We start from the raw sequence: 22,055 nt of genomic DNA, 5'->3' as shown, positions 1-22,055 counted from the left end.
GCAAGATTAGGCAACCTGCTTGAATTTTTTACAGAGAAAAGTTTTGAGGATTTGGTAAGCTCTACACAAATAAACACCTTTTTTGAGAAAGTAAATATTGTGCTGGCATATACTGTAAGCCTGTCAAATGCACTATGAAATGCTGTAAATTATAATAAACGTGAAGCCTGTGCAGTCGGACACGGAAGATTATTATAAGATGACACAGATACACATGAGACATGGCATCTGTCAAAACAATCTCATATGACGAGCTTGAGTTTTAGACTAAACTCCATCTGATGGTGAAGATCCTGTATAATAATTCTAATCTCCAGAGCACTTTCCAAACAGACCTTGACGTGAGAGTTTTCTGTCAGCGGCTTTTTTCCAAGATCAAGGCTAAACTTTCAACGTAAAAACATCGCAGCTTGTGAAACAGTCGTGAGACGATATTTGTCAGTTTCTTTTATCATTATTATCATTATGATAATAAAAGACACATTTAAATCTTTTCAGTTTTGCTCTTATTTTATTACAATTATTTACAACCAAACATTAAAAAAAAAAAATCAAAAATGCTTCCAGAAGAAAACAAGCCTCATAACAGCAATAATAAAATCGCTATTTAGACTGGCTCAGTTATTAGAAACATTAAACAAGCATCAAATCCTGTCTAATTGTACAATTACTGCTGCATTTGAAATAGGAACTGAGGAAATATCCTTTCCTGTCTTGCTGTGTAACCTTCAACTGATGCTACATCGATAAACTATGATAATAAACACACACACACGCAGGCACACTCACACACGCGCTCACGGAGAAAGAGGGGGAGGGGTGGCGGCAAACATTTCTAATGGATCTGTGTTGTGAATGTTGAAAGAGGGTTCCAGAGAGGGGCTCTGGATGTCGCTTCGGTGTCCCTGCTGACCCAGTCCTGCGCACAAACAAACACCAACAGACAACCTATTAAAGATCTAAGCTTGATGTAATTTCCTGTGGCATAGTTCATATCCTATCTACTGCTTTCACTGCTAAAAATATTTTCATGTTTGCTCATAGCTACCAGCAACTTAGCATGTCAGGATGGCTAAAACAGCACAACAAACACCTTAGGTGGTTTCACAATGGAATATATTATATTAGTCATTCCTCCAGATATAGTCCTCTTAAAAACCATATGTGGTCTGGCACTTTGTTGAATCCTGTGTAATTTGTGTTGTTTTCTTACAATCATTGATCTTTTCTCCTAAATTTGATCTTAAAATTTAAGAAAAATAAGGACAGATTTACATGAATATTTTACCAAAGTGACTGACTTATCAGACTTCCAGATTGTGAATTTTGTGCCATATATTTCACAAGCACATATCACGCTGTTATATTAGAGATTTCATAATTTTTAGTCAGTTATACTCCTAAATCCCAGGACTAAACTCATGGTGTGGAAGGAAATGTTCAGCCTTGGTGGAGTTACGTTCCTTGCTTGTTCCTCATTTGTCCCTTGTTCTATCCCATGACATTAAAGTTCCCTTTTTCACAGTTTGGAACGTAGCCATATTTCAGATAAGCTGCTTGTGTTTTTGCAGTTCTGTGTTTCATTTCTGTCTTTCAGGCCTCCCCTCCTCCAGACTCAAAGCTCCTTAGCTAATGAAACAGTTTCACATCAGAGGATTCTGACCAACATGAAATGATCATCTCTGTCTCGTTGTGCAGCAACAGAGTGTAATAATATGAGTCATAATCAAAATATAATACAAAAAAAAAATCATTTCTGAATCCTGATTAAACTACTGCTGCTTAAGAAGCAGATGAGATGGAGACACATCTCCTTTTTGGTAATGGTTGGTTACTTTTTGCATCATCTGGTGACAGCCGCATTCTGTCCTCTTAGATGGCTTCGGCGCATATCAGCGAGAGCCTGGAGAGAGACTTTAGCCTGATGAGAGCCCTTCATTAAGCTAATTAATGAAAGTGATTGCAGCTAATGAAACACATGCTCAAACACAGTGTAACAGCGCTAATGAGGAATACTGTAGGTGTGGGTTTGAGGTGACAGCATGCTTGGGAGGGGGTGTTGTTGATTAGCTATAGTGTGTGTGTGTGTGTGTGTGTGTGTGTGTGTGTGTGTGTGTGTGTGTGTGTGTGTGTGTGTGTGTGTGTGTGTGTGTGTCCGTGTGTTTAAAGCGACCAGATTCTTGAAGTTTACCATAGTTTGTCAGAGTAAATCTAGAGCAGAAACAAAAAAGTATTGGAAATACCAGAAATTCCAAAAGAAAGAGGCAGAACTGCATTAGAGAGAGCTGAGTCTAAACTGACCTATTTCTACGTCCCTGTGAAGGTTAGCATGAAGTTTTGCTATTGCAAAGTCTACCATGATTAAAGGATTGGTTTACTGTGCAGTACATGGTATAGTGTATTTTATTTTTGTTAATAAATCCAATTTAAAGTATCAGATAATTCACATTTATAACAAACTTCATAGGTGTGAAAACTTGTCTCTATAAAAGCAGAAGTTTTGACTTTGTGTGGAGCATTCTAGTATGTTAACACAATGTTCCCAGCAGTGGAAGTCCCAGCAAAGTCACCCCAAGGTCAGACCACCAAAAGCTTTTCTACAGATCTCAATTGGCACATATGACTTGTTTGGAAGGGTTCATGGCATGGCTGCACAGCTTAGATTTGTTATGTTGCATCTGAAAAAACAAATGAGACCAAAGTGGAGATGTCTGACCATGGACAGCACCATTTTTGGCGAAAACCAAACCAAGAATATCAGAACGCACACCTAATACCGACTGTTAACCACAATGATGGAGGGTATATTTGCATATATTTGTATTTGCAGCCATGGGACCTGGACACCTTGGAGTCATTGAGTCAACTATGAATCTTTCTGTATACTGAAGTGTTGTAGAGTTAAATGCGAGGCCATCTGTCTGACAGCCAAAATATGGCTGAAAATGGTTCATGTAACAAGGCAATGATCCCAACAACAAGTAGTGGAAAAAGAAAAGACTCGAGGTTTTGAAGTAGCCCAGTCAAAGTGAAACATTTTGCCAGGCCCTTAAAAGAGCTGTGCATAAATAACTGCACAAAAACCTAACCATACTGAAAGAGCATTGTTAAAAAGAGTGAAACAAAATTCCCCCAGAGGAATGTGTGAGACTGATGAAGTAATATAGAAACTAGTTACTTCAAGTTATTTCTTCCTGGTTCTACGAGTTACTGAGTGAGTTCAGTTGGTTTTTCACAGGAGTGCAGAGTCATGTAAAAACTTTCTTTTTGACATGACAGAGGCTAACTGTTGGTTTGACTAGCGGTTTAACACAAAGCCAGACAACCTTATCGTTTAGCTCACAATCCTCTGACAGAAAGGAAAGAACAAGGGCAAATATTTTTTCCATTTGATGACTCTCCTGAGAATTTATATTAGCAGCTGGAGGTTTAGGTGATGTTAATACTTACCTCAGAAGGGAAGGTTGTACGTGTGAGTGTAATGTCTGAGGAAAAAGAATAATAAACAAGCTCACATTAGTCACATTATCAATCAGTCATTAGTACTCGTCTCATTAAGCTGATTACTCCTGCAATGCTTTGTGCCTGTGAGAATTTGGATGAATGAGACGTGAATAAAAACAGAATAAGCTTGAAATCCTGAAGGGGAAATTTGGTTCTGAAGGGAAATTCTCACCAACTATATGATCCTTCGCATGAACCTGAGACCAGAACTGTGTATCCTCCCTAAAATGTATTACACAAAAATGTATTACAACAATATCCAAGGCATTGTATGTTGCCGTCTTCAAAGAAGTAGCTTTTTTCTTTTGTATTTCTCATTATAACTTCATTTTTAGACCGATTAAGAAAACCAGTACCTTTTCTGTCTTTCTTCTGCTCTTGCTTTCACTTTAAAAGTGGGTGAAATGAATAGGAAAAGAGAAATTAATGCCTTTCACAAACGAAGGCAATTAAATCAGCATGAAAACATAGCTTGAAGCATCAGAGTATTTATAACAAAGCAGAAGCTTTTGTGTGAAATACCTTTCCTGTGCACCACTATGATCACGACTGCCAAAGAACAGAGGATCAACACCGCGGCTGACAAAGAGCCCACAACGAGAGGCCAGTCCAGATTTAATGAATCTGCAAACATCAAACTAGTATTAATATTAAATACTTAAAAAACCCAGTTGTGAAGAATGTAAAGTATTACAACAGATTTGATTTAAAGTGCTAGTATCATTTTCCAATGCAATGGAGAGCTCCATTCCAATGTGAAGAAGAAAAAAAATGTAGTTTTTAGTTTATTGAAAAAGATGCATTTTGTATTTTGATAAATTCTAAAAAAAATAAATAAATTATAAATGTAATAAATTAAGTTTAACAGATTCAGATTAAATTACATCCTTTCGCAAAAGAACCTGTCGCATCTGCAACAAGCTTTGCAGACATTTTCCTGGTTACCACAGTCATGTGGCCTTTATGGTAATACCATCATGTTTATGGGCTCTTATGGACTGCTCTGCATACTGAAAAGTGACTCTAAGGTGGACTAATGTGTTATTATGTGAGGATCCGGTAGGGAGACCAGTTGAAGTCTTGCAGAACTTTTAGGTATGAGAACAACAACAACAAAAAAGGCATGCTAATAGCCTACCTGTTGATGTTGGTGATGGGGAATTCCCTTAAATATAAAAAAAGGGAGAATCAGCTGCAGTTTCTCTAAAGGTCAGTCCACTCACATACCATTAGAAGTGTAAGTCCGTACCTTTGGTTACAGTTAAAGGGTTGCTGTGCTCAGACTTGCTCCATGTCTCTCCCAGTAGGACACTGTACTGGCACTGGTATAGAGCCACTGGAGAGTCCTGGACAGGCAGTGGGAAGGTGGCTTGATGCGCGAAAATGTTTGCCTGAAATGTTGCAACAGGAAATTCACCATCCACCAGGTAGAGAGAGAACACAGCGCCGGGGTATGCAGCAGACCCTATGCACAGTAAATGCCACACATCTGTCTGCTGTTCAAGGTGAAGATTGGGCGCCGGCAGGATGTCTGGGAGCACGTGAAATAAGAGCAAATAGTATTCAGATAATTAAATGACTGGATTACTAATTAGGCAGAAAACAAATGACAAAAATTGAATAGATGCAACAATATTTACAAGTCTTAGTCCTCTTGTGTTAATGTTCTACCTAAAGGAATGAATCCATTACCTGAAATACAATTTTTTGGTCTAAAATATTTACAAGTACCACATTAACATGTAAAAAACATCACAGAAGAAAGGCTTCAAAAAGTCATACGTCTTCACCTGTAATGGTGATTGGAACTATGTTGCTCACAGTGGAATTAACCAGTCCGCTTTCTTTGGTCATTTGATAGAGGCAGGTGTACTCTCCCTCCTCTCCTCCCCTGACTGGCCCCACAGTGAAGACTCCCGGCTGCAGCTGGAAGTTTGATACCTGGCTAGCCCGGGGCTGCTGGATAACAGATGCCGTCCCTGTTTGTTTAGCGGTCCTCAGCAAAAGGAAGCTTGTCGGTTTGTTTGACTGCGACTGTGGATGGGCCGGGACTGTGCAGCTGAAGGACAGCAGGTCCCCGCGTTTGACCTCACCTGAGGAAGGCTCTACAGACAAGACTGGAGGTGGGAGGGAGGTGTCTACATGACAGAAAAGGAATGGAGACAGTAGGGGGAAGCCATTATCTCTCCATGTTTTGTTACTAGATTAATTCTAGACTCTCAATAAAAGTAAAAGCTGCAACAAAAAAAAAAGAAAAAGAAGATAGGCCAGCGTCTGGTTTGTCAGACTTCCTTTTGTAACTGTCAACAGTTTAAGCCGGTAGATATTGTGTTTCATGGGTTTCCGTGTGTGGGGGTGTGTGGTTTCTCTATGAAGAGCAGGATGTAACTACCACTATACACACCCACAGAGAGGAGGACAATAAGAGACCGCAGAGAGCACCTGCATTCAGCAGTGTGTTTGCTGTGCTGGAGTGGAAGCGGATGGGAGTGTTTATTGTTTTAAACCACATGTGGAATCACTACCGATTAACCCAGCCGATTAACACAGAAAACGTATTTGTTCCGTTTTGAATACAATGAAAAACGACAGCCTCGACCACATCCGACTCATTGACCCATGTCATCTTAATTCTCCCTTTTTTAAATTAAAAATAAATTCATATAATATGAAGTGTGCGAAGGATGTGTTTTTCTTTTTAAATCAGAACCAAGTCTCTGTTAAAGCAAAAGAAGGTCAAAATCAGAGCTGTAAATAAGAGTTTCCATCAAACACACAAACCATTTTGGTCCTCCAGTTGCAAATATGGACTGAATGCGCTGTAGTGACCCTCCTGGCTCCTGTACAGACAGCAGAAAAGTTTACTCTGGCCTGGGACCCATTCTTGTATCCTAATAGTAAACTGAACTTCTCCAACATGAGAGGGCAGATCCCGAGAATCCACCTCAATAGAATAAAACAAAAAGAAAGCAATAAAATCGCTGCAGCTCAGGAGGAACTCAACACGCTCCAAAAATATGCATTCATTTGAAAAAAGAACATATTAAACTACCTTTTTTCTCCTCTCGTAAAGCATGAACAAAACCCCAGTGTAACCCTCGGGGGCTCGGCAGACCAGGACCACGGAGTCCTTTGACTTCGAATAGATCTCCAGGGTAGGAGCCTGAAGAGTGACCGAGGTCGTGGAAGCAGAAAGTCGTCCTATAAAGTAACAGTAAGGTTATAACATTTAGCAGGAATCAGCTAAATCTCAAAAATGTGTCTTCGAATGGAGCAACAGGTTTCTTAACACACATGGGAAAACACAGCGGTCATTACAAGATGTGTCGACATTCACTTTTTACCAAGCTTGTGATTACAGCTAAACCAAAATCAGTTGTGAAACTCTAGATAGGAAACTCTAGATAGATAGGATGCCTAAATATTAGGTACAATTATAGGCTCGAAAAGACATTTTTGTGTGTGTCAAAACTTAAAAATTTAATGGAAATCAAACATCGATTACTTTTTACTCCTAGCAGACATTTAACAGATCTTCTACCAGGCACATATCATAGTGATTGTTAATCTTAACAAATCAAAATTTGACAAAAACACTATACTAAGAAACATCTACTGCGTGAAACTTACCCCAAAGTTGGAGAGAGACCAGTAACAGAGTACATGCCCAGGATGATCGTCCACCACTAACTGAGTGCATCCTTAACGCATCAGCAAGACCGACTGAAGTGAAGAAAACACCTACATAGGCTATGTATCTCTCTCGCTCCTTCTTTTTCTCTCTCACTTGGCCGCTCTGTGTTTTCTTAATGCATATGACATCCTCTTGAGAAGCAATGGGGGAAGTAAACACACTTCCTTTTTTAGACTTCACAGATCACATGTGTGTTGTGATGGGAAGAAACAGCTGGCCAGCAGTGCAGTAAACCACAAACTTAAGAAGAAAATATCTCTAGGTACATAAACTGAATCCTCAGAAATCGAATGTGACGAGGATGTCAAGGGAACAAAGCACACAGCTGCTACTACCTGTACTAAATGAAGGTTGTGGTTTCGGTGAAGGTGCTCCTGTGTCACAGAGTTTCTATTTCTGATATTACAGAAACAGGTGTTTTGCTAATCTGATGCTGAAAGTCCTAAAACTGCTGCCAGTGAGAGAAGTATAACAGAAGGGACTTTGGGACCAGAGTTTTCCATCTGTCCACCAGATGGCCCTGGACTTTTATCCCTGTTTAGTCACCTGACTGCCTTCTCAAGAAGCAGCAACTACTGATCTCCTGATCTTATCTACCCACTAACACAGCTGTTCCCAGTTTTCCCTGTTATCCCTGTTTGTGCTGCTGTCTGTCATAAAACTCTATTCCTGCCACTTTGCTATGTGCTTTTACTGTACCTATTTGAACAGGATGAATCAAAGTAGCCAAAAAAAAAACCTAGCCTAAAAACAGTTTAAAAGTGTGGGGAGAGCTTTGAACAGCCACATCTGCAGATGATGGTAGAAAAGTGATGGAGGGGGGGATTAATCCAAGAACTGCAGGAAACATGATGTTTATAAACTGAATCAACATCTCCAAACTTGACTATGTTAGTCACGGAAGAGCCCTACTTCATTACTCATTCGTCAAAGGAAGATTAGGCCTGCTAACATTTCATACAAATAGATATGCAGGAGCAGTAAATGCATTCATTCAAAACGAAGAGTCCTGAACAGCAGTTTAAACTTTTATTGGTGTTCAGTCATTTTTTTGTCTAAATAAAACACAAACTTCTTTGTTTACTGGAAGGTGAAAAAACTGTCTCTTCCTTGTAGTATAAGTGCAAACTTGCACTCCAGTTTGTCTGGCGTAGCAATTTATAAGTGAGTGTAGCCATATTGTGTTACTTGGGGTATGTTGTAACTTGACAATAAATTTATAGACAAGAAGAAGAATAAGCTACACCCTTATTCACAATGGGTAATCCTGTCACTCCTGATGCAGAACCATAGGGATGTGTCTCCTTCCAGAATCAAACCAGGGACCTATTGCTTGTTAGATACACTATGGAGCCACTGGCAGATGACTTGTATAATAAATTTAAACTTCATGAATAAAGTTGTGCTCTTCCCCTCACCCCGTTCCTTTAGTAGAACTGATTCACGAGGGAGAGAAATTCCACCAAACTGTCCACCACCAGCATCGCTCGTCCTCTGCGTGCAGCAGGCATCGACATCCACAAGGTTTGCGTCACACGTGGACATGCACTGCTGCAGTTTTTCAAACGATGTCGTGTGTCTGCTGTGGATCAAATGAAACGACAGGAAAGAACAAAGACAAAAACGGACAAAGAAGTCAGCCTGCTGATATTTGTGAAGCAGCTCAAAGAGGTGTTTGAAGTCTGTGACGAGGACTCTGACATGTTTTATGTGCCCTGAACGCCTAGTTCAGCTGGCTACTGAGTGTGGGTAAGAGGAACAGGCAAAAACAAGTGATGTGGAAATTACAGGAAGTGTATATTTTGCATTTATTCTTTTCATTTGTTGTGGGAGACAACCACCATAATAGTCTGAGCTGTATATCATATTTTCTGTCTCAAAATTTTGGACTTATGTTCAATGGAAATAATAGAATAACTAAATGACCGAGAGAAAGTACAGAACGTTATGCTCCTTAGAAATTCATTTCAGAGTCTTACAAGCACATAAATTTAGGTTGGAGAATGAGGGTGCAAACTGATTCCCTTTTTAAGTCTCTTTAATTTAACTGGAAAAAAAGCAATAATGAAAGGACACGAGCTGACGCAAACCCGCTGAGCTATGTGCTGTGTGATTACTCTGAATTATCCCAGCAGGCAACTATAAGGCAATAAAGAACACTGCTTCATCTAATGATTAGTTTGTCGTATATTAATCTGCTTATAGTAATAGAGATATACTATATACTATAGATATAGATATACTGTATAGATACACTATAGATATAGTATAGATCAGTTTTACAAGTCTGTTAACATCTTATTATTTCCAGTGAACAAAAAACAGTGACCAAACCTATTAAAGTATTGCACGTGTATTGATATAAGTGTTTGGCATTTAAAAACAAGAAACTGCAGCAGTGAAAAAGCATAGGGAGGCCGTGTGTGACATCAACACCACAAAATCTGATAGTGTTTGTGAGGTGGTGAGGCAAAGAGAAGAGAGAACAATGTACGTAAAAACAGGAATGAAAAGCAAAGTGAAAGAGAACAACGAGGGGTGGCTGTGGCTCAGTAGGTAGAGCAGTCAGTGGTTTGATCCAGTGTGCTCCAGCCTACCTGCCTGAGTAACCTTGGGCAAGACAATGAAGCCAGAGTGGGAATGTTGGATAAAGAAAGCATGCTGGGTGAATGAGGTTTGTAGTTAGAGCTTTTTGAGTACTTAAGCAGTCGTATTATGTGTAACGTTTGGGAAAATTTCATCTTCTTTTTTACAAATTGTGTCCATACAAGAGCGATGACGCTTAATCTTTAATAAAGATGTTTATGGATACTACAATATTTTGAATAACTAAATTTATTTATTCTTGTGTGTTTGCGATCACTGTCTTTGGTTCCTGAGTGTTGGAACATTGTGGAGACAGTGATTAGCTCCTGCGGGAAGCCTTTCACTGACCTGGATAATGGAGTCGAAGGATGAAGTGATGCAATTTATAACTCAATGTGGGTATAGACATGTGGGTACATTCTGTACAAATACACTGCACCCTGCAGTCCATAATATTTCACAACTGTGATATGTTTTCAGTCACTATTTCATAAAATTGCTCTGGGTTTTTTTTTTATATATATATATCAAGATTTGACCTCGAAACCTTTGTAAAGAAAGAGAATTTGACACAACACAAAACTGCATCTTTTTATGATCATGTTATCAAAAACAGATATGCCACAGATGCGAAGACATGAATCACACATATTCTTTTAAAGGGGGTTCACAGTGCCAGGAAGTTCTCAGTTTCACTGCATGTGTTATTTTCTAATGTCACTGGCCTATATGAATAAATCCCAGCGGATGCTTTGCCACAATCTGACCTACTATTGTGCACTCTTGGTGACTCTCTCCCTGTTGCACTGTCCCCAGAAAACATGCGCTTACATAATCGTCCAGTTTTCTGACCTCTTGTCTTTCCCCTTCTCTGTCTTTTAACGCTGAGACCAAATGGAATAAAATAATAAAGGACCTAAATGGTTATTGAAAATGACTTTAAAGAAGTGAAAATTGAGTTTGATCAGAGCAGACCTTGCTCTTGCCATTCATATCATTTTTTGCATTTGTTTATTTCAACGTAATGTTTGTTCCATGCATTTGTTTAGGTTTAAAATGACTAAACTTTATTTTTATTCTAGTCTGCAGACAAACTGACTCTAAAGCACTTCTTAGAGGTAGACCACTGCTTCATTTGTTCTTTCGCATGACCCCTGTTATTATTACCCCTGCTACCCCTAATGTACCAAAAATAGAATATCACAGTTATATTATTACTGATATGTTGTTGGGTCAAGGAGTTTTAACAAGTGTTTGTCTCATTCTTGTGATATAAAAGCAGTAAACCGTCATATAGATATCTTTGTTTGTGACAGTAAACGTGCAGTTTTAATATTTTAACATCACGTATCATTTTGTGGGGTTTTTTTTCTTTTTTTGATTGACAAAACAATCATGTAATCATGCACTGCACACAGTAGTTAGCTCCACATTTGAAAATTAACAAGACAATATTTTATGCATGACTAACGAAACCAGCTCGCACTGGAACGGTTCGCAGCCGAGTGTGAAGCAGCGGGAATGAGGATCAGCACCTCCAAATCTGAGGCCATGGTTCTCAGCCGGAAAAGGGTGGAGTGCCCACTCCGGGTCGGGGATGAGTTCCTGCCCCAAGTGGAGGAGTTCAAGTATCTCGGGGTCTTGTTTGCGAGTGATGGGAGAAGGGAGCCGGAGATCGACAGACGGATTGGGGCTGCAGCTGCAGTAATGCGACCCGGCCTCGGATAAAGCGGATGAAGATGGATGGATGGATGGATGACTAACGAAACCAATGGAATATTGCTTTTGCCCGTTACTCTATAGTTCATATTGCTGTTGATACAGAGAACCTTTACAGTAGTTTGCTTCCCTATGAAGAGCCCTGGTGCCATATTGAAAGTGAGGATGAGTCATTTACAGATAACAGTATTTATCAGCCACCTCTCTATCTGGGAGACCAAATGGTGAAACATTTGGCAGTGGGAGGCAAGGACTTGCATTTAACACACAGAAACACACTGGTGCAAACACACACATGCAAATGCATCCAGAAATTACTGAGGTTGTTTTGAATAGCACTTGATATCATAGGTGAAATTCTTTGCATTTATATATGCAATCTGTTATCCGACCGCGGCTGTAAATAACCACTGGGTAACGGATGAGGAGGACCGAAAACCTTAGAGTTTTTTTAATCAACGTTGCATAACATTGTAACAGAGCTAATTATTCTAATCACATCTGTGCTTTTCTTTTCTATACAACAACATTTTTGCATTTTTTTGTACTTTTTGCATCCACTTTCCTTCTGCACTTTTTCCCCACAAATTATATGCAACTTCATTTTCCAGAAAGCAGGTTTGTTGCCCCTGAGATGAGGGGAAACTGTTTTTGGTTCAAGAAAGAGAGCTAAGGCAAGTTGGGCATAACATGTTTTCAAACTTTAAGTCTGATGTCATGCACCTACAGCTGTCTGGGTTTCATTTCCTCACTCACACAGTCAGTGTCAAACCACATATCGGAGCACACAACTTTCCCAGTCTTTACGAACATGAAATCCCAGTTAGAGATTTATTTTTTGCTATGAGCACTTGTCGAATCAATCAGTGAGGTAGGGCCATACAGGAGATGGTGATCACTGGACATCGCAGAACCATTTTTAATATATAGGCTATGTTTATCTTCTCTGGACAGTAAGGCAGTGGTAAGATTGTCAGAAATTTCCTCTGCGCTGAACAATTTACTGTATCAGACAGTATTTAAATGCAGTTAATCCAAATGAAGCTTAAACACTAAACACTATTAAGTGGGCTATCATTTGTTATTTTGTGACTGGTCACAGTGATGGAAAAATGCTTGTCACAGTTAATAATAATAATAATAATAATAATAATAATAATAATAATAATAATAAGGGATTGCATTTATATAGCGCTTTTCAAGATTGGGATATTGTTGGAAAATACTGGGAATATTTGTGTGAAGATGAGCCTGAAACAACTTTAAGAGTTTAAATTTAAAATGAGTGTTCGAACACAGGGGCAGTACAGTGGTTAGCACTGTTGCTGCACAGCAAGAAGGTCCTGAGTTCAATTCCACCCATGCAAACTCTTTCTGTGCGGAGTTTGCATGGGTTCCCTCTGGGTACTCTTGCTTCCTCCCACTGTCCAAAGACATGCACTTAGTTGGGATAGGTTAATTGATTAATCTAAATTGCTCATAGGTGTGAATGTGAGTGTGAATGGTTGTCTGTCTCTGTGTGTTAGCCCTGCGACAGACTGGTGACCTGTCCAGGGTGTACCCCTATGACAGCTGGGATAGACTCCAGCTCCCCCCCGACCCTGAAAAGGATAAGTGGAAATGAATGGATGGATGTTTGAACACAGTGTCATGGTACGTGCTCTGTGGTATGTAGGACCCAAATGCAGGACACTCAGATGGAGGAATAACCTCAAAATGCAGCTTTATTTTCTGGAGACACTTTTCAAGAACTTCACAAACCCAAAACCTCAAGAAACTAAAAAATAAGGAACATGAGCTAGAAACCACAACCAGGGGCCCGTTCTTCGTACGTCGCTTACTACATCCAAGATCAAATGACACATCCAAGATCAAATCATCGCGCTAACCGTGAGCTCGCTAATCCGGTTCCCCGAACACACCTGCTGTTGACGATTAGTACAGCTGGACGCAGTAATGTGACATCACTGGGTGTCATAAAAGGGGCTACGCATCGATAGTAGAAACATTGATCGGCAACCCTCTGATTGGTCGGCGAAAATGTCGAAGGAGCGCGCTCGGCTCGGTATTTTTCGGCAGCAGAGCAAGAACTCTTGAGTGAGGGATTTCAGGAGTTTCAGAGTTTAATCAGAACGCAAGGGAACACTGCAAAGGCTGCAAAAGCAAGGAGAGAGGGCTGGCAGAAAGTTGCTGACAAATTAAACTCGTAAGTAATTTAATAATAATAATAATAATATATTGGATTTATATAGCGCTTTTCAAGGCACCCAAAGCGCTTTACAATGCCACTATTCATTCACTCTCACATTCACACACTGGTGGAGGCAGCTACGGTTGTAGCCACAGCTGCCCTGGGGCAGACTGACAGAAGCGAGGCTGCCATATCGCGCCATCGGCCCCTCTGGCCAACACCAGTAGGCGGTAGGGTAGATTTATTATATTACACTATATTATCCAATATTATATTACATTATATTGTTATATTATATCCTCTTTCACATTAGAGCCACAACAGGACCCACTAGAACATGGGAACAAGTAAAAGTGAAATATAAGAATATTCTACAGAATGGTAATATTTATCACTTATATTGCTTGTCGTCTCTTGGAAAGAGAGCCTGAAATAATCTGTTTGTTTATAACAGCAACCAAGAAAAGGGCAGAGCAAAAAAAGACAGGTGGTGGTCCTGCACCCCCTCGTCAACAAGTTGGTTAGGTAAATAATATCCTCACGGGAAAATCGATATCTCTCAATGAGCACACTGTCGCGCTGAGCTAAAGGATCCTGTCTGTCCCGCAATATACGCTGAATTCTGAGGACTCTCCTTATCAATCTTGCACCTTCCGCAATGGGTTGCTCGCGTAAACGGACAGGACATGGCTGCGACAGGCTTCCCAAATCCACCTTGGCTTTTATAGCCGTGGTCTCTCATCTTGATTACACGAAGTAATTTACTATTACTACTCTGAAATATGAATTACATCTGTAATAATCACATACATGTAATAGAATGTTAATAGTACATTTCCCTTTTTTAGGAAATGACCTGTATGTATCTGTGTGACATCAATAAAAGGATCAAGTGCTGCATTATCTTCAGTTACATTGATGTTATTTATTTATCGCTGTTGCTTTCGTATAAATGAAGCGGACATACCTGCGTGGCCGCGATCTAATCCTGTTTACATAAAGTAAACCTGCTCCCGAGCAGGTTTACGCTTACGGCTCTGTTGCTATGACAGCAAGTCCCGGATGAGCTTCGGGGAACCGACTGATCCAGGATCACGCGAAATCGTCAACAATCTAATCCGGCTAACCTACTTAGCGAGGTACGAAGAACGGGCCCCAGGACCGCAGCAAGAGAACACACGTGTGCGTGCGTGCGTATGTATGTGCGATGGTTAACGACAAAACACAGCACAAGGAAAACAGGGCTTAAATACAAACCGGAGTAATCAGAGAATGAGCCACAGAAGGAGAGCACAGCTGGGAGTAGTCAGACATAACGGGACCAAGGGGAACTAGATACACCGCACGCAGAACTGGGACTATCAAAATAAAGCAGGAAACATGAGACAATTCAAAAAGATCTGGACTTGACACTGAGAGACAGACTGAAGCATGTGACACTAAAAAAACGAAACTAGAAGCAAGAACAACAAATATAACATGAACAGAAAATTAAACACAAAACATTGGGTCACAGACCAGTGCATTTTACTCCAAAATATCTTCACAGATTGAAACCAGGTTCAATTCTGAAGGAAGGTTTATAAGAGTGAGCGGTGAGCCCTGTTACGATGTATGGTTCAGAGCTGGTGGCTGAGCTGAAGATGCTCAAAGTTTGGGAGAGAGCAGGATGGACAGTATTAGGAATGAGTTCATCAGAGAAACAGCTCAGGTTAAGCAGTTTGAAGACAAAGTTAGAGGCCGAGATGGTTTGAACATGTGCAGAGGAACAAGTATAGTGCATTTATTGGACAACGGATGATGAAGATGGAGCTGTGAGGCAGGAGGGAAATATGCAAAGGGTTGGCGTGACAGAAGAGGCCGTGAGAAAGTCATGTCTAGATTCAGATATTTATCGTTTTCTTTAGCTGTATTTTCTCCCTGTCCCTATCCCCGGTGGATTCCAGCTTCTCTCATTAATAAAAAAAAAACCTGAATGATAATATTTTTCGAGTGAACTATCATTAAAAATATTTTTTCCCATCATGCTTTTTAAGATATACAAATGGTCCACATTGGCATGCATAATCCGCTCTGAGTTTAGGGTTAGACTCAGAGTTTGTTGAGCATATTTCTTTCTCAGTATAAACACTTTGTGCTCATTAGTCTCCATCCAGCACTGAGTGAGCTCTGCATTCTTTGGCTGGACTTTTACACTTAGTGACCACTTGATACAAGCCATGTTTAAGCATATATTCATACACTCAGTGCTGTGTTCTGTATACATTTAGTGTGATGACATGCCACACATGGTAAGCTCCACACCTCATCACCCGTTGATTCACTTTAGTTTAATTTACAGTCACTACTTTAAAATATTCTATTTATTGTTCAATATCGTTTCTTTATTAAATGTATTCATTTTTCCATCACACCTTCCAATGTTTATATGGCGTGCACACATATTAACCTTGCAAGGTCAAAGTTCTGTTTTATGTTATATTAATACATCTTTCTTTGTTTGAGTTACCTGGGGGTTGGTGTCTCCTCCTGTCTGGCAAAAGGTGTGGCAAAGGGCTGGGAGACCTGAAGTACTGCTGACAGCCTAATTGGATTGCACCACATGCTTCATTGCCTGGGGGGTGTTTCATGTTTGTTTAAATGTTTTGTATTAGTTGGTTATATGGCAGCCATCTTGTTTTCCCCCGTGTGTGTCATTTGGTTTAGCTAAACCAGTATTTAAGTCCCCCTGTGTGTCATTTCAGCAGGTCAGTTTACCATATGTTTGTTTGAGGTTTTGTTAATTATTATCTTGAGTTTAGTCTGTTGAGTTGACCTCTTTTATTGGTCTGCCTGTTTAAGTTTTGGCTTTGTTAAATATATTTTCATATTTTTGGGTCAATAAAACCCGTTTTTTGAATTAAAACCACCGGTGTCCTTTATGCTTTACTGCTTGGTCCCTGACATTTAGATACAGAACAAAGCCAAGTGTCACATCTTAATATAAAAAGTAATACAATTATACAATAGTTCTTTTTATTCTCTTGAGCACATACAGATTTTGGCATCATGGGTAAAACTGGTTAACCTCTAATTTGACTGTTCACTCAGATAACATTTGTAAAGTGTTTTTTAACAAGTCGTCTTTCCCGTATGTTTCTTCAGGTTAAGGTGTTAGGAAATTCCTGCTCCCTTTATCTCATGGAAAGCTCAACTTCGAAGACTTCTGTTATGAAAGGTAAGAATGACCATAAATATGACACCTGCTGGACTACATTAACGTGTGTGTGTGTGTGTGTGTGTGCGCAGACAATAAATAGACACACACACACTGCTACCTCTGTAAATATAACATAAATATCATTTTACATTTAAAATAAGAAGAAAACATTCAGATTTGCAACTATTCTGCAGTGGATTTAATGTTGCTGTTGCTTGTACTGCACAGTTCTGTCCACATGGTGGCAGCCTTCAGTTGCACGTGCTTATGGTAGACACATGTGGAAGACAAACTTTCTGTCAGCATCACTGGGCTCTAAGATTAGCTTAAATCCTTTCACCTGTTTATTGGTGTTTCTAAGTTAACTATTTGAACAAAATTAAACAAGATAAAAGATAAATGGGTTTAGAGGGCAGCACGGTGGCATGATGGTTAGCACTGTTGCCTCACAGCAACAAGGTCCTCAGTTAGACTCCACCTGTCTGCAACTTTTCTGTGTGGATTTTGCATGCAGACATGCAGTTAGTGGGGTTAGATTATCTGGTGATTCTAAATTGCCCCATAGGTGAGAATGTGAGTGTGAATGGTTGTCTATCGCTCTGTGTTAGCCATGTGTCAGAGTGACAACCTGACCAGGTTGTACCCCGCTTCTCGCTCTATGGGATTCCCCCCCACAACCGTGATAAGCAGAAGAGATTGGATGAATAAAACTGATATGCCATTGCATTTTTATTTTATTTATTTTACTTCCTCCTGTGAGAGGTGCAGTCTAATTGCACTCAATTACGTTTAGATTTTTCATTTGCTCCTTGTCACTTTCATTATTGTTCACTGTCATTTCTTTTGTTTGACTAAGTCTGAAGCAGAGGCCTGGAAACAATGCCATATCCGGTGTATTTGTTTACTGACTGGAAACTGAAGGGAAACCTGTTGCACTTTACTCATATTTCACAAATTCCTGTTTGTACTACCAGTCTCTGAAGCTCTAACAACACGGGTGCTTTCAGTTCCAATGTGTTGTATGTTGTTTCTTCATTTCAATTGACGATTTTTGTCAAAGCTGACTCTTTTGTGTACGTCATGTAACTTGATTCCACAAGTTTAGGGAAGTCCTGTCATTGCTATCAGTAAAGTATTTCAATAGAGAAGTGCTCTTGAAATATTCACACTGTGAAATGCAATACTGTGGCTGCGCTCGGTTTCTTTGATGGGCAGCAGAAAAGAACTTCCTTTTTTGTTGTAAATGCTGTCTCATTGCACACTTCTCTGTAAAGCTTCTCTTATAAAGGATTTCCTGCCATACAGTTTGTGACTCCAGGAAGACGTTTTATTTGATCCACGATCGCTTTGCTTGTCTTTTGGTCCACTCAGTGACAGGTAGGTGTGATTTGCTGTTTGCAGGTATGGTTTGACCATCATCATACCAAATTATCATTCTCAGGTACGCAAGTATTTGTTGTTGTAGCTTTGCATTGTAAAGGCAAACAATAATTTTTTTAATCTTTTTTCTTAACGTTTATTCTTGCATTATATTATTCACATGTACACTTTGAGGTGGACCAACTTTAAAAATATTTATTTTTTATTTGCATTGATGTAGCACAGAAATATACACTATCACGGCCATGAAAGTCATGCCACACACCCACACAGTCATCACTGCATCAATTAAAACTGTCACAGATATTATTATACATCTGTCAGAGGAACAGGCTTTGCACAGTATTAGGTGCACTGTACTGGAAACCACTTTTCTCCAATTTACTGTTAACTCATATTTATTTTAGTCTTTTGTATACTTTTATATGCCTTCTCTTTACCCTTTACCACATTTCGGTGCTGTTTGAGGGTCTGTTTACAGTTGCTGAAAGGAGAACAACTTGACAGGCCTGTATACATAATTGATCTGATGTAAGGTAGAATCGATCCCTCTGAGCAGCACAGAAGCTCGCTTACAGGCATCTCAAGATGAGTCTTTGCTGTTACTACTGAAATATTATGTTTTACACAAAGAATCTCATCTTTTTACGCTATTTTAATGTTTTTTTTTTTTTATGTTTCCAATGAAATAAATCCCTTTAAATTTTGAATTGCTGCATGAAGTAGCAGCCAGGGCCTTTAGACTCAGTGAAAGCCATAGCAAGTTGATGCTATAGTATTACCTTTCAGTTGTAGTACATATCTGTTTAATCAGCAGGTGAAGTCTCTACTCTATCTATCAGTACTGGTCTGCAATGAGTTTATCTAATTTTCCGATTGAAAGCTTTTTTGTTTCTCGATATAAACAGAGCCATCTAATGTTGTCACTGATACCTATCATCTTACCTTGTTATCAATTTAAAGAGGGACCGTTTTCCTCTTTTGTTCGATAAAAATATATTGAATGTTTGTGAAATTTTATTTATGATCCACAAAAGTTTAGATATCTTATGGCCTTATGGGCAAAAATGTTCACGAGTAAAGTTTTGTTCCCATAACATGGAGAAAGACCAGAATGCCAGAGCTCACCAGCCTGTGTGTGTGTGTGTGTGTGTGTGTGTGTGTGTGTGTGTGTGTCTCAGGAGAGGAGAAGGATGGAGGAAAGGTGAGAATTGTGTCATTATTGCCAGAGACGTTGTAGGAAAGGATTTATTAGCCTGTTCTGTCCAGCTCCTCTGGCTCCTTGGCTTCACATACTTGGACGTACACAAATGTGCGCACCGACACACACGCACACACATACACATACATGCACACAGTAAGTAAGTGTCCAACCAGGTGCTTAGTGTTCCACTTTAATCTGTCTATGCCATGTTGCCAAATTCCATTTCAGCACCTGCTTTGGCCATGCTGAGTCTTTGCCCTGCAATCAAATTGTGTGTGTGTGTGTGTGTGTGTGTGTGTGTGTGTGTGTGTGTGTGTGTGTGTGTGTGTGTGTGTGTTTTGACTAAGCCTATATGCTCAGCTTGTGAGCGAACGAGACAGAGATCAGGATCAATAGAGCAAAAGCTGGGTGAAGCCTATAAATAACACATTTAATGGAACGGAGCAAAAGACAGAAATCAAATCACTTATTTAAACATGTTGTCTCACTGCAGTATGCACGAACAAAAGAGAGTGAAAGCATGATTATAAATATAAATGTCCAAATAATAATAGTGTTAGTGTTTTGCAGTAAGCTATAAACTTATTCCTGGCATGTTACAGTGGTCACGGTTACTGCTTTAGGAAGGAATACCTTTCAGCAGCATCTCTGAAGAAGTGCTTAAACTAGTTCAATTAATCAACTTGTGTTGTGAAATTGAAATTTCATTTGTATTTAACTGAAACCTGATTTCTATAGAAATATTCTGCCTGTGAATATAACACACCAGATTATTGGTACAGGAAACGTTTTGGTTTTGATTGCATGCAGTACTTTGACTTCGAGAGCAAATTTTCTTATCTTAAAAGAATCCTGAAAGCACTGGTTACAACTTCTTGTTATCTTTTTCAAACATATTCATGCTCTTAAAAAATGATGCACTAAATAACTGCTGGGTATAAGTCCAAAAATAATGCCAGCCGAAGAGGCTAAGTTGATGGTTTTTCAGACTGGTTGCAAACCTACCCTGCCATCATCCTCTTACAGTTGCATTCAGGCATGTACGGTAAGCCTCAAGTACAGTACAAAACCATGTTGTTAGCAGATACAAACAACAGCTCTTTTAACCAGCAGGAAACCTCAGAAACTCATCTTGAAAATGTGAGAAAACTCTGTTCTGGCCCATTTTTGCCAAACGACTGCAGAAAAATAATCAATTATTTACCCCTCCTGTGTCGCCACATGGAGCGATGTTAATTTTTTTCTGCTCAGGGTTCTTAGCAGGTTGGGGGAATCATCTGTGCCCTATGCCTCTAATCCACTTTCCTGTCAAAGCTCATCTGCTCTCTCTCTGCGTGTGATCGATATCTCCTGCCTATTTTGTTTGATCAGTGTGCTGTTGGTGATCGTGCATCCTGCCTGTGTTATCGTCTGAGAAAATTATCTTTGAGTGTGTGTGTGACTGTCTAGGCTCCAGAAGTGTGGTTTGCAGGTCAGATATAAGCATGAAATTTGTTGCGTCCTGTCACCTTCTCTCTAATTTATTTTTTACCCTTAATTTTTATCGCCTGCTCTTTGCTTGATGCATGAATTATCCATCACTCTGCTGCACTTCCTGCTGTTTTTTTTCATAATTTGCTCTTCGCTTGTCTCTTTCTCTCATTCTCTGTTATTAATTGCCTCGCTTCCTTTTTTTCTCTGAACCACTCATTTCCCCTCGGTTTTCCCATTGCCTCTCCCCGTGCTACATCATTTGATTTCTCCATCTCTTCCCTCATCCATCATCTTCTGCCTTTCCTTCCCTTCTCCCTCCCTCCTCATTAGCACTTCAGATGAACACTGAGAAGTAGATAGCCTTGCCAGTATGTGCAGTCATTTCATGGTCTGATTAAAGAACTGAGAGAAGGGAGGGAAGAAAGGGAAGTCGGGCAGGGATGCAATATTAGAGAGAATCATTGAGAGAGCAAAAGTATCAACTGCTAAAGTTGAAATACAAAAAAGGGGGGGGGTCTAAAATGGGAATCAGGAAGAAACAGAGAGAAAGTGAAAGAAGATATTTGTTTTTGAACATTGCCCGTGCATGATGGGAAACCTATACAGAAGCAACGTCTCTATCACTGTCTGCAATATGCACACTTCCTTCTAACAAAGCGTCACCTTCCTCTGAGCTGTTTTGGGTCTTTGTTTGTAAGCAGAAGTTTGATTAAAGGTCAGCACCACCTTCTTCACATTGTGTTCATGGTTTTGTTAATGTACCTTTTTTTTATATCCTCCTTCGAAATCAGCAGATCAGTGAAGCAAAAAGCTTGTCATTCATGAGCTTATCACAGTGCAAGAGAATAGACCATGAGCATTTTAAGTGCTGAATTTGACTACTACGCTAATGCACTGTTTAAAGGAGCACTAGACAAATGAGAACTTTGCTGACTGAGATTGCTCTTGAAAAAACCTAATAGTTGTTTTTACAAATGTATGACTTGTAAAGGGTTTTGCTTGACAAGAAATTTTTGCGGCCATCGAAATTACAGCTTCCCGTAAAAAGCTAAAGTAAAAGTATAATGTTGTTTTAACACCTCAAAGCCTGTCAGGGAGGAGCTCA

General features: G+C 39.7%; 1 protein-coding gene across 1 annotated transcript; it reads right to left on the bottom strand.

The window, feature by feature from the left end:
* Positions 1 to 513: 513 nt before the first annotated feature.
* Positions 514 to 7,264, bottom strand: LOC308395780 (uncharacterized protein). Its single transcript, XM_080880766.1, has 11 exons — positions 7,135 to 7,264; positions 6,557 to 6,705; positions 6,286 to 6,448; positions 5,295 to 5,642; positions 4,754 to 5,035; positions 4,643 to 4,669; positions 4,027 to 4,128; positions 3,861 to 3,891; positions 3,677 to 3,726; positions 3,451 to 3,485; positions 514 to 919 (listed from the first exon to the last, which is right to left on the bottom strand). The coding sequence occupies exons 1-11, from the start codon at positions 7,202 to 7,204 to the stop codon at positions 836 to 838; spliced, it is 1,341 nt and encodes a 446-aa protein (XP_080736892.1). The 5' UTR covers positions 7,205 to 7,264; the 3' UTR covers positions 514 to 835.
* Between the last annotated feature and the right edge of the window lie 14,791 nt (positions 7,265 to 22,055).

This window comes from Rhamphochromis sp. 'chilingali' (assembly GCF_963969265.1).
Source record: "Rhamphochromis sp. 'chilingali' genome assembly, chromosome: 4".
NCBI classification, from domain to species: Eukaryota; Metazoa; Chordata; class Actinopteri; order Cichliformes; family Cichlidae; genus Rhamphochromis; species Rhamphochromis sp. 'chilingali'.
Note: the sequence above shows the minus strand (reverse complement) of the source record. Positions and strands in the feature narration are given on the sequence as shown.